Source organism: Kwoniella dendrophila, chromosome 7 (assembly GCF_036810415.1).
Source record: "Kwoniella dendrophila CBS 6074 chromosome 7, complete sequence".
NCBI lineage: Eukaryota > Fungi > Basidiomycota > Tremellomycetes > Tremellales > Cryptococcaceae > Kwoniella > Kwoniella dendrophila.
The window spans coordinates 1,406,656-1,422,170 of NC_089482.1; the positions used below are offsets into that span (position 1 = coordinate 1,406,656).

The 15,515-nt window shown below is 38.8% G+C and overlaps 7 protein-coding genes across 7 annotated transcripts; 4 read left to right on the forward strand and 3 right to left on the reverse strand.

Annotated features, from left to right (window-relative positions):
• Nucleotides 1–898: 898 nt before the first annotated feature.
• On the forward strand, nt 899–3,003 carry L201_005728 (uncharacterized protein; the record flags this gene model as incomplete). The annotated part of the gene is made up of 7 exons (XM_066221457.1): nt 899–1,507; nt 1,585–1,838; nt 1,910–2,037; nt 2,106–2,136; nt 2,218–2,355; nt 2,586–2,865; nt 2,947–3,003. 7 exons carry the CDS (start codon nt 899–901, stop codon nt 3,001–3,003), a joined length of 1,497 nt encoding a protein of 498 aa, XP_066077554.1.
• A 390-nt stretch (nt 3,004–3,393) lies between these two features.
• On the reverse strand, nt 3,394–5,784 carry L201_005729 (uncharacterized protein; the record flags this gene model as incomplete). Its single annotated transcript, XM_066221458.1, has 4 exons — nt 3,394–4,151; nt 4,204–5,257; nt 5,317–5,526; nt 5,581–5,784. The coding sequence occupies 4 exons, from the start codon at nt 5,782–5,784 to the stop codon at nt 3,394–3,396; spliced, it is 2,226 nt and encodes a 741-aa protein (XP_066077555.1).
• Nucleotides 5,785–6,148: 364 nt separating this feature from the next.
• L201_005730 (cytoplasmic tRNA 2-thiolation protein 1) lies at nt 6,149–7,758 on the forward strand (the record flags this gene model as incomplete). The annotated part of the gene is made up of 10 exons (XM_066221459.1): nt 6,149–6,338; nt 6,405–6,523; nt 6,578–6,692; nt 6,745–6,864; nt 6,924–7,038; nt 7,101–7,159; nt 7,211–7,342; nt 7,398–7,441; nt 7,501–7,554; nt 7,621–7,758. 10 exons carry the CDS (start codon nt 6,149–6,151, stop codon nt 7,756–7,758), a joined length of 1,086 nt encoding a protein of 361 aa, XP_066077556.1.
• A 76-nt stretch (nt 7,759–7,834) lies between these two features.
• Nucleotides 7,835–8,399, reverse strand: L201_005731 (uncharacterized protein; the record flags this gene model as incomplete). Its single annotated transcript, XM_066221460.1, has 2 exons — nt 7,835–8,002; nt 8,070–8,399. The coding sequence occupies 2 exons, from the start codon at nt 8,397–8,399 to the stop codon at nt 7,835–7,837; spliced, it is 498 nt and encodes a 165-aa protein (XP_066077557.1).
• A 1,778-nt stretch (nt 8,400–10,177) lies between these two features.
• L201_005732 (uncharacterized protein) lies at nt 10,178–12,424 on the forward strand (the record flags this gene model as incomplete). The annotated part of the gene is made up of 3 exons (XM_066221461.1): nt 10,178–10,409; nt 10,562–11,512; nt 11,646–12,424. 3 exons carry the CDS (start codon nt 10,178–10,180, stop codon nt 12,422–12,424), a joined length of 1,962 nt encoding a protein of 653 aa, XP_066077558.1.
• A 464-nt stretch (nt 12,425–12,888) lies between these two features.
• On the forward strand, nt 12,889–14,026 carry L201_005733 (uncharacterized protein; the record flags this gene model as incomplete). Its single annotated transcript, XM_066221462.1, has 7 exons — nt 12,889–12,922; nt 13,074–13,199; nt 13,288–13,418; nt 13,480–13,524; nt 13,602–13,667; nt 13,735–13,762; nt 13,974–14,026. The coding sequence occupies 7 exons, from the start codon at nt 12,889–12,891 to the stop codon at nt 14,024–14,026; spliced, it is 483 nt and encodes a 160-aa protein (XP_066077559.1).
• A 239-nt stretch (nt 14,027–14,265) lies between these two features.
• L201_005734 (uncharacterized protein) lies at nt 14,266–15,301 on the reverse strand (the record flags this gene model as incomplete). The annotated part of the gene is made up of 8 exons (XM_066221463.1): nt 14,266–14,310; nt 14,404–14,479; nt 14,539–14,605; nt 14,667–14,684; nt 14,758–14,842; nt 14,939–14,998; nt 15,065–15,186; nt 15,274–15,301. 8 exons carry the CDS (start codon nt 15,299–15,301, stop codon nt 14,266–14,268), a joined length of 501 nt encoding a protein of 166 aa, XP_066077560.1.
• Between the last annotated feature and the right edge of the window lie 214 nt (nt 15,302–15,515).

The following is a 15,515-nucleotide window of genomic DNA, read 5'->3' on the forward strand; positions in this document are numbered from 1 at the left end:
GGAATCTGCTTAATGAAAAAACGCGTCATTTTCGGAATCTACTTTTCGATCGTTTCAGGCTAAATTCAGGCCAAAGTTAAATCCAAGATATGCGAGACAGCGGTTAAGGTATAGAGGTATAGATTGGCAGGTCCGCAATATTGCAAGTATTTTAGCTCAATCGTCTCCCCATCGCTCTTCGCCTGATTTTATTATTGAATGAAGCAAAAGGACCTTTTCACAACGATTGAAAATTCAAATTGTCGCCATGGTCCTCTCCCAAAAATCCGCTCAACTAACAAGTACTGTACCGCTAACATCTTCTTTCATATCGTTGTCCATTGGTCCGTATAACAACATCACAGTCATTAGAAAACATGACGGGAAGATCCTTCCACGCCAGGCTAAGCCAAGTTATACATATCTCCAAAGGTAGAAAACTTGGAAGGGAGAAGGGAGAAGGGAAAGGTGGGAGGTATAGCAAAGGAACAGCTAAAACCCCGTCGGCGCCAGGGGTAAATAAGAGAGAAGACTACCTTTGAATATGGATTCTTGCTTTCTCAAAGTGAAACTGACCATTTTGAGGATATTTCTACCTCCAAAGTCACTTTGAGATTCGACCAATTTTCTCACGGATTGAAATTGCAAACGGTCACCGGATTCTCATCAAGACGAGGATATCAACAAAATTGTCAAAAGACGACAGTTCAGAAGTTTCTCAGAAAAGCTTAAAATTGATATAATTTATATGTTTCTGCTTCTTCTCCTCATTATCAATAGCAGTATCAATAATCTCTCCTCGTTCTACTACTACCTCTTATAATCTTATTCCACATAATCTTCTGACTTTCTTACAGGATCAATATAAATCTAGCACTTACCCTTCGATTCCAGCAAACTTGAATTCTCACGAACAGCCATGGTTAAATCATCTTTCTTTCCAAATTACACTCTTTTAGTACCCCTATTTTACATTATCCTCTTTTTTGCCTCAGAATCTGTTGACGCAGCTACGACACTCAAGTTATCAAGACACAAAACATCACATGCATCAGGACCTCTTCGACAAGTTCATCGAAGGGCTTTAGAACGAAAAAACTTAGCAGAGAGAGCTATACATATACCTATGCATCCACATTCTAGACCTCATGGGAAGCGAAACAACAAGAAACGACAAGATGCCGCATATTCTCCATCTACTACATCGCCAACGAGTTTTCCAAGTCTCAACTCAATTAATGGTTCCAGCCCAAACGAAGCAGCTGATGTGATTGTATCGCAAGTGACTAGAACTAGAACGAAGACTATAGCCGCCAGTGCTTCAACTGCTCAACCTACATCAGTAAATAATCCTCCTTCCAGTTTCACTCCTACAGTGAATAACACTGTCCAAACACCACCATCTTCTCCAGCTCAAGCTTTGGTTGGAGACTCACCGGAGGATGAACCAGATTTGGCATTAGATAATTCTGGTGGATTAGCTTATACCATTGATGTTGAGATTGGAGGAATAGCTATTCCCGTAATAGTGAGTCAATCGAATCTACTCAATTATTAAGCAAATTTTGTCTGACAAAATTGATTCTTTACCTTGCTCTGAATTAGGTTGACACTGGATCATCAGTATTTTGGGTATCAGCATCCAATTGTGAAACGTGCAAACAAGGTGGAATGACAATTTCAAATCTAGTAGTACCTGATCAATGTCAATTAGCAAATATAACTTATGGTATTGGTTCTGCTGAAGGTTGTTATGCGCATGGAGCAGTAAATTTAGGTCCATATGTCGTACCTGATGTTGAGATGATGGGTGTTACAAGTGTAGATCAAGCTTTATCGTCTTCGGGATCAGTTTTGAGGTGAGTTTCCTGTCAAGCATTAAGAGGAGATTTGCTTTTTTGACTGACTAATATATATCTTTATGACTTAGTGGTATCCTTGGTCTGGCTGGTGAAACAAATAATGGTCAACCGACTCTTGTGAAAGTTATGTTTGACACTGGATTGATCCAAACCAAAACTGTAGGATTCTACTTATCAGAGGACGAGAATGTCGATAGTGGGTGTTTCTATCTGTATCCATCCGTAATTGGGTGGCGTTTGACTTGGTCTTCTATACTTGGACAGGTGAGGTAACCTTCGGAGATATAACGACAAGGTAAGATACTAGTCTCATAACCTCGATATACCATCATTAAAAATGAAGAATAATGCTGATAATCAATCCAAATCGGTATAGTGAACATGCCGATCCAAAACAGAAAGTCACTCTACAGTCAATTCCCAACGATATGAATCTTTATGAAGTCCAGATGGATTCTCTTACTATCTCCGGTCAATCTGTCTCAAGTGGAAAGACTGTTATCATTGACACTGGGTAAGTGACAAATGCGGCAAGGTGGTTGAGGGGAGTCAAAGAAGTGAATTAGCTTAGTGTTAGCATAATGTGAAGCAACCAAGTAGCAAGACGAGGGGGTATCGGTAGAGAATGGAGGGGGGTTTCTGGTCAAATACCTGGTTGATGTACCGGAAATTCACAAGCAGAAAGGGCAATCCATTATTCGGCATCGTCAATGCTAATCTTTACCAATTCTATTCCCCTTTTAGATCATCATACATATATGTACCTGAAGAAGACGCTAAATCGATATATTCTCAATTACCTTCACCTAAAAAATCAGATTCAGGATATTTACTACCTTGTTCACCACCTAACAATTCTACTTTACCTATATTAGAATTTTCATTTGGTGAAATGACATTTGATCTTGAATATAGATATTTGATTGGTTCAAAAGTTGATTCTGAAGATGGTTATTGTTGGGCTAAAATTGGTACATTACAAGACATGGATACTTGGGTAATTGGTGATGCCTTTTTACATACTGTATGTTGATCACTATAATTTATTAATGGTTTCCTCTCACGTAACCAAGATTAGCTAACAAATTCGCAAATTCAATTTTAGGTATATACTTCCTTCGATTTGGGTACCAAGGAAGTAACGCTTTACAAATTGAAATAGCCTGCAATACAATAATCAGTTTTGCACGATAATTTAGTTATTCGCTCAACGATTTAGTATTAATCGTTATAATTTTGATTTGCTAGGATCGATGTATTCTGTCGCTCAGTATTGATAATATAACATGCATGGTTTGTTTACGATTTCGGCTATTTGATTTATTGTATAAGTATTGTTTAATGAAAATATCGATTGTATCTGATTATTCTTGATGAGCTAATATACAACTTTTAAATACTGGTTTCTGAACTTTCCACTACTCTTTGCGAACTTGCGATATTACTGTATTACCTTCCAGATCTGATAAATGTCAACGAAAAAACAAAAACTTCATTGGCAATGTCCATCATATAACCCGTTCTAACCTTTCCCCACTCCTACTGGTAAGCTTTAGCTCGATACCATACTTCTCCAACCTACATCAGGTAATTGTTCTTTATCACTTTTCCTTGCTAATACATGTGGAGGTATGAAGCCTTTCGCATCTCTTAAAGTACCTTGATCATCCTCATTTTCGTTATTTGTGGAATCTTCATCTTCATCATCACCTAAAGATTCATATAGTGCACCAGGATCATTGTTATAGGATTTGACCTGTTCTCTTTCCCTTGACACTGAAGTTGATCTTAACGATTTATTATTAGTATCATTTATCGGTGTTCTACCTCTTGATAATGATAATGAAGATGATATACCTAATGAATTCCCTTCTTCAGATATACCACGTTGTTTCATGACTTTAAGTAAAGGTGGAACTAAAATACCATGTTTATCAGATAAAGATGTTTTCCTTTCTAATTCAGTTACAGCAACATGCTTAACCCTTGATTTAGGTAAATGTATAGCCATAGGCATAGACATTGCTAATTTCGATATATTACTTTCATCCACATTATCATCTTCTTCTTCTGCCGTACTGGATCCCCGACGTAATGTTGCATACATCGAACCATTCTCTTCTATCCTTCTCCAGGCAGCCCGGTGAGAAGGTGCGTCCGCAGCGAAAGTACGAGAAAGATTGGCTTCAACGATGTTTCGTGTTCGAGATATCGGCAGCTGGGCGAGGCGTTCAGGCGGTGATGACGTTGATGAAGTATCTTTCGGCTGGGAGGGTTTTTGGTCATCCATTTCCATATCGAAAACAGTGTCTGGGCGTTTCATTAGCTCTGCAGCCGTTATCAAGTAATCATATCTACTCACCCTCGACATCCGAAGCTTCAACGCCATCCTCAGTTTCCGCTTTAGGTTCTTCGAAAGTTACTTTGCCTTTACCTTTGCCCTTGTCTTCTTTTTTCTCACTTTGCAGCTGTCTAACATTCTTTGGCTTAGGTGTTCTGCCTTCCCCTTCTTCCTCTTCTACAGCACTCATTCTATTCTCATGGCCTAAATTACCTCTAAGTGTAGCTCTTTCATCATCAATCCAACTATCTTTGTCCGGTACAGGTTCTCCATTAGATTTAGACGAACTCCTTCTTCTACTTTGACTAGTTCCGTTCGTACTGGAATTTCCCATATGATCGTTCAGATTACTTAAAACATAACTCATGGCTACTGCACGACTATCATCTCTTTTATCGTAAGTGCTGGCGACTTGACTGAGTGTCTTACTGATTTCGTCTTTGACTGATGAAGGTGGATTGTTACTTGGCGGAGGTGCATAAAATGTGTTAGCTGAAAGGGATTGAGCTAGAAGAGATGAATTTGGAGGATTGATTGAAGGTGAAGTAGCAACTTTTGCTATTGGATTATCATTATTTGATTTGTTATTTAAAGCTTCGGTCGAGCGGTCTTTAGATATTGGTCGACTAATACTACCAGTTCTTGATATACTTGAACTTCTTTCTCTTTCAATAACATCATCTTTCCCTGGTCCATCTTTATATTTTAGCCATAACATCTCAACTTCACCTCTTACTTTCTCTTCTAATTCCCTCATTTCCTGTGTTTTAGAGGATATGTATCGTTTTACTTCATCCTCTAACTTCTTGTGAGCACCTTTGAGGTAATCTCCTGCACCATCGCACAGATCTCGTAAGTGAGGGTTATTAGGTATAAATGGGGGTGGTAAGAAGAACGGATCGTGAGGAGGCGGTATCAAGTGATTTGGGTCCGGCGTCTGGTTGACAGGTGGATAAGGTGTAGGAGCCAAGTTGGAAGGTGGTCGTCCGAACGTTGAAGGGGGATTAGGAGCGACCATATGAAGTTTGGAGAAAGATAGTAATTGTTGATCTTTTATTTCAAGATCATCCCCGTACTAAATGTCACGTCAGCTCATGTGAATATTATAATATACGCTAGTTAGATGATACTGACTATAATACCGTTTCCTAGCTTGATAGTAACCCATTCTTCGTCTGCCGCGTCGTCATACTTCCTCTTTCCTGAAACCTGATAGCATTGAGTATCACATAGCCAACAAGTTCTCCAAGATGGTCCCAAAGTGTCATCGTTGTTTGGCTGAGCGGCATTACCGTTAGAAGTTCCAAAAACATCTTGATTGTACGTTACATATCCGCTTAGTCTCTGTGATATGGTCAGCTGAGTGTATATACTGGAAGAAATAATCAGGCAGCTTACCACAACTTCAGCTGCGATGGGAAGATAAACCTTTAAAATGTCTTCACTTTGCTTTGTAACCTGCTGTTCGTCTTCTTTCGCTATACGTCCGTTCACTTTGAGATTGAAGCATTTACATGAGAATGTGAAAGGTGCACTTTCTGATGGTAAAGGTGCAGCTCTTTGCCTAGTATTGGGAGTAGCAGAAGATGGTGGGTCTGCCATACTGTGATTGTGGAACGGTAACAATGCTGCTTATGAGAAGTTATGGATACTGTTGTAAATAGTAGTTGAATGAGGTGAATAGGAAATGAGGTTTACTTTATCCGGTTGTACTCTAGTGCAACCAGATTCCAACCAAGTTACCGGAATGATGATCTAATCTGCACTACTTTTAGGCTCGCGGTAAACTCAACGCCTAACTGATTCAGCAGATTTGTTTTTCATCAGAGATTTGCCACCCAATTGTAGGTGTTGTATTTTACTTTTTTCGCGGTCTGCTCTATTTCCTTCATATCGATTATATATAATCAATTAATCACCTTGAGCATATACGTTCAAATAACAAAAGCATATCAACTCATCCAAGATGCCTCCAACACCATGCTCATTATGTCATACAGCAAGAGCATTAGTCAAAAGACCTAAAACAGGTCAACAAGTTTGCAAAGATTGTTTTTTTGAGGTATTTGAAACTGAAGTTCACAATACTATAGTTGAAGGAAAAGGGATTTTTGAAAGAGGTGAAAAAGTCGCTATCGGTGCTTCAGGTGGAAAAGGTAATTATCTACGTCAGCTTTCGCATAAGGAGAATATCGTAGCTGATGAACAATTCAACTTTGCAGATTCAACTGTATTGGCTCATGTCTTATCTGTTTTGAATAAACGATACGATTATGGCTTAGACTTATTTTTACTTTCCATTGATGAAGGTATCACAGGATATAGAGATGATTCATTGGAGGTAAGCTAGCCTTTTGTTGGTTATTTTGGTAATTTAGCTTACGATATGTTGTAGACCGTTAAACAAAATCAAGTCGAGTATGGATTACCATTAAAAATCCTTTCGTATAACGAATTATATGGCTGGACTATGGACAAGATTGTTGAACAAGTCGGAAGACGTAATAATTGTAAGCTAGCAGAACTCTGAATTGGAAGTCCTCAACTGACTCCGAGTTTCAGGTACCTTCTGTGGAGTATTCAGAAGACAAGCATTAGATAGAGGAGCAGCTCAATTAGGAGTAGACCACATTGTAACCGGTCATAATGCTGATGATATTGCCGAGACCGTACTCATGAATAGTCAGTTACCTCGCTCTCTCCTTTTTCGGATGATCAACTGACTTATCTTTTCACCATAGTCATGAGAGGTGATATCGCACGTTTAGGTAGATGTACAGCTGTAACAACCCAATCTGAAGATACAATCAAAAGAAGTAAACCTTTCAAATACGCTTACGAAAAGGAGATTGTCATGTAAGCCTTCTCCATTCTGTGCATCATGGGGAAGACACCACAGCTGACATCGAATCGTATAGGTATGCCTACTTCAAAAAGCTTACCTATTTTTCAACTGAATGTATCTATTCTCCAGACGGTACGTTGACTGTTCAACAAAAATGGTATAGCGGCTAATGTGGTTTCATAGCTTACCGTGGTCACGCTCGAGTCTTCCTAAAAGATCTTGAGGCTATAAGACCAAGTGCTATTGTCGATATCATTCATTCAGGAGAGTCTTTCCAGCTCGAACAGAGTGTACAGAAAGGAATGAAGGCTATGCGTGAGCTATCGTCTTTTTGTCTAAAGCTAGGCAATCAGCTGACATTCATTTACAGAGACATGTTTGAGATGTGGATATATCTCATCAAACGATCTTTGCGTGAGTTCCAGAGATCACTGATCGAATTTGCAAAAGGCTAATCTTGTTGTTCCTTGCAGAAAGCATGCGCGTTGTTAGAAGGTCTAGAAGCGGGATTAGATCGTTCTGCATTGGTAAGTTTTCTTTCCTATCTCACACCTACCGACATAAGCGATCACTGACATCAGTCATTGCTATAGCGTCAAACACAAGACAATTCGTCCGCAGCACCAACAGGTCATCGAACTATTGCAATGTTCGATAGATACAAGAATGTTGGTCAATCGCAACCTACCGAAGGCATCGAGAAAGCTGTTCAAGCTATTGAGATTAGATAGGACGAACCATACACTTCATTACAAATATATACCCAGCACATGTATACCCATTGTCTCATCATCATCTTACACTGAGTCAACAGAAAGATAGGGAATACCACATGAACCCAACCGAAGCAGCAATGAATATACCTGAAAGCATGATGAAAACCACAAATATTTCATGCTTGATCTCCTTCAACAAAGACATCGATTCCATAGATTGTCTCTTGGCTAGATATTCTTCATGTTTGATAGTGCTCACCTGAATCACAGTCACAAAGGAAATGATAAATCAGCGATGACATCTAGATCAGATTTAATCCACTTACCTGATGTTGAACATATGGATCTACAATACGGGCGACTTGATCTAATTTCAACCATGTTTCATCCTCGATCAAATCACGTATTATCCCAGTATCATCACATTCAAGTACTTCTTTTGATATAGCTGTTATTTTAGTGGGAACCCCTTCGAGTATTTCTTTGTTCAATTTTTCATCAACACAAATATCAATGAAAGCAGTGGTTAAGAAAACAGGTCTAGAATACTTGTCTAATATTTTCTTGTATTCCGATACATTGTTTATATCAAATTTCCCTTTAGGTCTCCATTTTGATGGCAATTGACCACATTCTTCATACCCAGCAATCGCCATGATAGTATAACACAATTCTGCTACCGGAATCGATATGAATGATATCTCAGCGAAATATAGACACCCACGACCTCATTCAATAAAAACGTTTGGACCGCCTTACCGAATATAGGGCGCCACTTTATATCGGATCAGCAACGTATATATTTGATGCATGACAAGGGTTCATCAATTCTTCACTCACTTTGTCTAGCTCAAATTTAATCTCTGAAATCAACGTTGGGCGGTAGTCCATAGGATCACTCTCCAGCAACCTCAGAGCCATATGCCAGGAACCATATTTCCAAAAAAGATTACGCTATGTTTGGACAAGGTCTCTTCGATGTATCTGTAAGAATCAAACAGCTTCAAGATACGTTCAACTACTGTAAGGTAATTCAAGGTGCAAAAAACTGGACAGATCACTTACCACCTTACCAGATTCGCTTATAAAACTCAAGACATAGATTTTTCCTTCCGCTTCACCATCTTCTACCGCTCCTTCATAGTCAGGAGGAAAACGTAAGAAGCATCCCATAGGATTCGATTGAATTTCTTCTGGAAGAAACTCTAGTGGTACAGACTTAACCCATTCCACACAAAGTTCGCCTCCTAGAATTTGATATTGTCTATGGGCCATTGTACTCTTGGCGAGGTCTTGAGTTTTACAAAAAGCAATATATAATGATGATCCTCAGGTCATGTATACGATAAGTCAGTACAGTAGTATAATGTAGTCAAAATAGAACCTTATCAGGCTTTTGACCAGCCGCTGCATATCTAATTTCTAACGTACGTACACTCCATTTACGAAAAGTCGACTTTTGACACAAATGACACACTCCTCGCTGGAGACAGCCACATCAGAGTATGACAGCATCTGGTCGTTCCCAACAGTACACCGTTTAAACGTTCTGATGGTCGGTTCAGAACTAAGAGTATTCCGGTATGAGTGGAACAATGTTTGGAATATCCATGCGATTTGTCTACATCTACTCTACACATTACATACGTTTTGCGCCCTTCTCTGGTCCGATTCTTTCTAACATGATCGTGATCACGACAATTCCATGATATTTATTAAACTGCATGATATTCAACTCGAATATACCGTTACATTCCGACGGAACATGATTTACCCCTTTTTTTACTCTCTCACGTGACTTGCACAGCTAAAGCAAGCCTTGTACGTAATACGTAATCCTGTAAATATCGTGTGCACAGCATTATTGACATCCATTCTCGATTAATTTAACCTTGTAAGCATAAGATGGTATTCAAGCTATGCCATGCTTTGTTAACAAGACATCACTTGTATATAATACGGTATAAAAGAACTTGTTCACTTTTCATCATTTATCGATACAAAGGGGTTTTATCACAACGGATCATTTCAATAGTATCTTACCGGATCAAAGCGACTTTTAGCACTAAGTTATAGATTAGATCGAAACGCGTCAAAGGGGAGAAAGACAGTACACAAACCACTACAACGTAATTGAAGTGAACAAGTACCAGTCAAGCTCTTCAGTAGTCAAAGATCAAGAGCGTAACTCTGCAAAAGCACAGAACAAAATATCGCTCGACTTAAGGTTGTCTAAACTGTGGAAAGGCCGGACCGTGTAAAGTGCCAAGAGAGCCGGCTTGGTATGTCTCATTCTTCATATGTTCACCTTCAATTGCTGTCCGGTATGTTGGCCAAGTAGCGATTCAACTTACACATCGACTTTTTCGCAAATAGAATAACCTTGTCTATAACCTATCCTACCGATCTCAGCTGAAGAGCTTGAAATTTCGCAATGGGAGTTCGTTATCGAAACGCTACTCCTGGTACTATAGCTGTTCTAGCCGCTACAGCCTTACTAGCGGTGGTTTCATTTAATACACCTCTACTGAAATCCCTCAACTTCTTGAAAGCTACCTTTAGCTCTGGACAGTATAGTGGAGAGATAACGTTAGGGACATTAGGATTTTGTCATACATTAGATGGAACTTCTTCGTGTACTGGACCCCGAGTGGGGTATGAATTTGGTGAGTACAAAGTGGAGAACGGGCGAAGGGTGGTGCGAGGGAAGAGGCTGCGGTTATGAGAACATGTTACAAAGACATACAGTAGCTGGAGGAGGAGGGTAACGGAGCACAGTATTCATTGGATAAGAGCACAACTGATATCGAGAATCTAGATCCAAACGATGTCTTTGGAGTAACACTTTTCGACATACCTGAAGCTATCACCAAATATCTCACATATGTTCTGATTCTTCACGTCGTTGCTTTAGCCATCTCAGCTATAGCTTTGATATTAGGATTACTTGCATTTTCACCTACGTTTCCTGGATTCTGTTTACCTATAACATTCGCATCAATCGCAACTTTCGTAACCTTTTTAGCATTAGTATTTGATTTAGCTATGTTTTATATTGCAAAAGCAAGAATAAACAATGTTTCAGGTGCATCTGCAGAAATTGGAATTTGCGTTTGGTTGACTTTAGCAGCATTCATCATATTAAGTTTAAGTGGTTGTTTCTTTGGTGTTGGCGGTTGTTGTAAATCGTGTAGAGATGAAGATAATATAAATCGAAAAAAATATAAAAAACAAAATGATCAAGAAGATAATGATTATAATATGAGAAAAATTGCAAGAGAAGACGAATTGAATAGACAAAGAAATCAACAAAAAGAACAAGATTTACCTAGTTTCCAACCTTATATAAGAGAAAATAATGATGAAGATAAATATTTGATCGAACCTCAGAATCAACCACAACAACAACAACAGCTAAGAAGAGATGGTAGTGTTCTACAAGGTGTGGGAATGGGTTATGGTAGAAAGACAAGCAAATCACCTTCAAACGATCCTTATGCCAATCCTTACAATAATCAGAATGGTTATAATCAACAATACGGTAATGGTTATAATAATATAGCTGCCCCACCACCAGTAGCTAGACGATTGTCAGACGCTACAAACGCAGGTGATTTTGTTGGTGTAGGTGCTGGAGGTGCTGGTGTAGATAGACCTCAACCACCCCGACAGCAACAGTACGGAGGACAGGATTATTACAATGATCCATATGGTAACGGTAGCGATCAAGGTCATAATGCAGGATATGGACAAGAACATGATCAAAACTGTAAGTATGAATGAACTGTGGAATTCATCTTATCCATCTTCAAACGTACCTATATCGCTAGACCCCTAAGCCATTTGGTCGAATAGCTGTGTGAACAACATATTGACAAACTCGTGATTCTTTCTCCGAACAGACTCAAATGACCCATACCAGCAGCAGAATAACTACAATGATCCATACTTGCAACACAACCAACAACCCAATTATCAGAATGACCAGTACAACCATCAAACCTCAACATATCCACCTCAGGATCAATATAATCAGTACGCCGCTGAACCATACAGATCCGGTTCCACTCAGCCGTACGCCAATCAGCCTACCCCAGCGCCTATTACTATGCCTACACCTGGTTTTCAATCAGCTAGATCACCTCAACCACAGGGTGAAGCGAATTACGATAATTCATTTGGATCATCTGAATCACATTATCCCAATCCTGGGGCACAGGCAAATAACGCTGATGCTTATGATGGATATGATGATGGATTAGGTGCAATTGGAATGGCTGTTACTCAGGGGAACAATAATACAGGTAGACATGAGAGAGATTATACAGGTCAGACTTTTGGGGTGAATGATACCAGCAATGGTTATCAGTCGGGTGGGGGGTACAATGATAATCAATTCCAACCTTCTTCCTCTTCTTATAATAACAATTTACATCAACCTGCGCCTCAACATTTAATAAATTCCAATTCGCAGAATAATCTATTAAGATCACCTGTTTCACCTATAAATCATAATGATCAAAGAACGCAGATAATAGGTAATAGTGGTGGATATAGTAATAATCAGTATAATGAACCTGATCAATCATCAATAAGACCACCAAGTTATTCGGCAGGTGATTATGCTGCTGGTGGATCCAGCTCAGCCGTCAGGGGAAATGAGAAAAGTCAATATAGATAAGTGGGGGTTTGGTAAGAAAGTGATATGGATAGGCTGAATCAGGAAGTATATATGTTTCCCATCTTCGAAATAATCTCTTTGTACTATCTATTGAATGAATCCTTGATGAACAATGGAATGTTACAAACCTACGTGTATCATTGCTAGATCGCTAGCTATCTTAGGCGAATTATTGCATGAATAAATGGTGTGGTAGATAGCAGGCGAAGTGCCACAAATAGCATCACCATACAGAAAAAGTACTTCTACGGTTAACTCTATGATGGTGGTATCCCACGCGTCACGCTTCGAAAGAGCCTTACTACAACAACAATTGACCATTCTTCACCGTTTAATAGCATCCCATTTCTAAACGCATTTTATAAGTAATTTATCATTGTATCCAATAGTCTCCCCATCATCCATCCCAATAGCTCGACCTCGAATCTTGAGTAAGAAAATAGAAGAGAGCTGGGTAGAAGAAAATGTTGAACTATATAATGCTTGTTTCCCGACAAGGTACGTTTCCCGTTTCGCTCATAAATTGCGTTTGCTCTATAAATCAATGATGCCTGGAAGGAGAAGTTTACCCTGTCACGGCATGAAAGCGGGAATACATTCCAAATATCTAAAAGGTCATGATGAGAACTGACTGTATGACACTTTATAGGGAAAGTACGTTTAGCGAAATGGTTCCAAACATTACCACCTAAAACAAAAGCAAAGATAGTGAAAGATGTTACTCAATTAGTATTAGCTAGAAGAACAAGAATGTGTAATTTCTTAGAATATAAAGGTGAGATTTGGAACATAGATCTGAAGATAGCATTGGATCCAAGCCTAATCTTAGACATTCGTTTCAACTTATTGTCTTGATCAAATAGATACAAAAGTAATTTATCGACGTTATGCTTCACTATTTTTCATCACATCAATATCGCCAGGTGATAATGAATTAATCACTTTAGAAGTTATACATCGTTATGTTGAAGTATTAGACAGGTACTTTGGAAATGTAAGTGCAGGAGACACTTTATACATCACAGCTAATAATGCTAATATTCTATATTTGATAGGTTTGCGAATTAGATTTAATTTTCAATTTCCAAAAGGCTTATGCTGTACGTAGGATATCTCATCAAATCTATCATAAGCTATCATGCAAACAGAATATAGCTAATGAAAGTCCCAAATATAGATATTAGATGAATTGATTATAGCGGGGGAATTACAGGAATCGTCGAAAAAGGCAGTACTCAAAATTGTGAGTGCTTCTCGAATCCCACCCAATAATGGTCAACAACTGATCTTATTACATTCATGATCCATAGGTTGCCCAATCAGATGCAATCGAAGAGGGTGAGTCACTTTCTAATGGATTAAAAGAAAGTGGATTTGTATAAAATATAAGAGAGAACCCTTTTTGAATAAGGGGTGAGTATGTGCTTTTGATATTAAGGGTTTCACTAAGTGGAGATGCGAAAGCAGTTAACGTAGGAATACGGAAGAAAGCGAAAACCAATATAGACGAATAAGTAGCTGATCAACCTGCATATTGGTATCGAAATAGCTGAAGTCTCGGAAGATTCATTATCCAGATTAGGTAGTTTAGCTAGATCATAGGTAACAATCGCCTGGATCTTGGTATTCAGTACTGTATAGAGTTTTTTTCATCCTATTAAAGAAGTATTTTGTATAATATGTAAAAATAACATCAATGAATAAATCATGATACCCACTTATATATTCTGCTTCGCTGTGAAATAGGCATTTATTCGTTTATCGTGCATCCGTAAAAAAATCATAACACACATCTAATCCTTATATATATATACAACTGAAGCGCTTCGTAAGTTTCACATTTAAATTGATCTCAATCGCTCGTCTGCTCTATTAACATTGCATCGCTGGATGAGGGATTAAGCAAAGAGATATTATACGGTCTACCAAGCTTGATGAGCTGAAACATTCTACAACACAGTTAAATGATATCAACTCACATCGTCATCGTAATGCCATCTTGTTAATTTAGGATTACTAGGTGCACTTCTAACGTATCTGTCATTTCCTTCCGGCCTTTATTGGTTGAATGTTAAGTTAGCTGCAAATTGAAAGCTAAAAGCGAAACAACTTACCTTTCTTTCTTCTTGTTCGACGCCAACATAGATTGCATTGTTATACAAATTGCCACGGCGTTCAATACTATTATTGTAATACCAAGAAGGTCAGCTACGCAGAAGTAGACGTAGAGCTAGCTACTCACCAGGAGACCATTCATTGCCTAATCCGCAAGTAGATAAGAAGAATTAATTAAATTGTTATTTGTCTCGTATGGAGAAGCAAATTTAACGGACCTAGTATCGATGCGCATATATGTCCATTTGAGTAAACATGAGGATGTACAGGCGGCTGATATTGTAAATTCGCAAGGAACGTTACCTATAGTTGCAAGGCTTTGATCAGTTTTCCCATTTTGTTGTTGCGGCTGCATGGAACAATCCCTCTCGGAGAAGCTTATACGACATGACAACTCACCTCAGGCACTTCGATAGGATACCTATTCCCAAACTTCATCCTTATAGCAAATGTTTCTCCCTATTTCGTATCAAATATATCAGTTGCCCTGATGACTCATACATCATCCAAATCACTTCAACTGACTCTATAGATAGTCTCCTCACCTAGAACTGATATCAAGAAAATCCATTCTTGCATATCATTTGCTGACAGTAGCTGTATACCTTCTGGAGTACCTTTGGTCTTGATTTCGGCTAATTCCTTCACTGCGGTAATTCCTCTTCGTCAGCCCATGAGTGAAAGATTGAAAACCTTGCCCAGAAAGTTAATGAAGAGGAAGAATCTTTGCTCACTTAGTCGCTTGGTAGCTAAAGCTGACATCGTTGTGGATTTGATTCTACTACTTGAGGGAGCCAAGAAAGGAGGTGTGCGCGATTAAAAGCAAGTGAGCAATTCTAGGCGTTATTTAGTCAGGATCTAGTGATTCTGATTCGAGAGCGAGATAAGTTTGTCAGATCTATACTCCTTCAATGTGAAAGAGAAAAATAGACAAAACGAAGAGAGGAGAACAAGATATAACCACTGTGCGCACGGC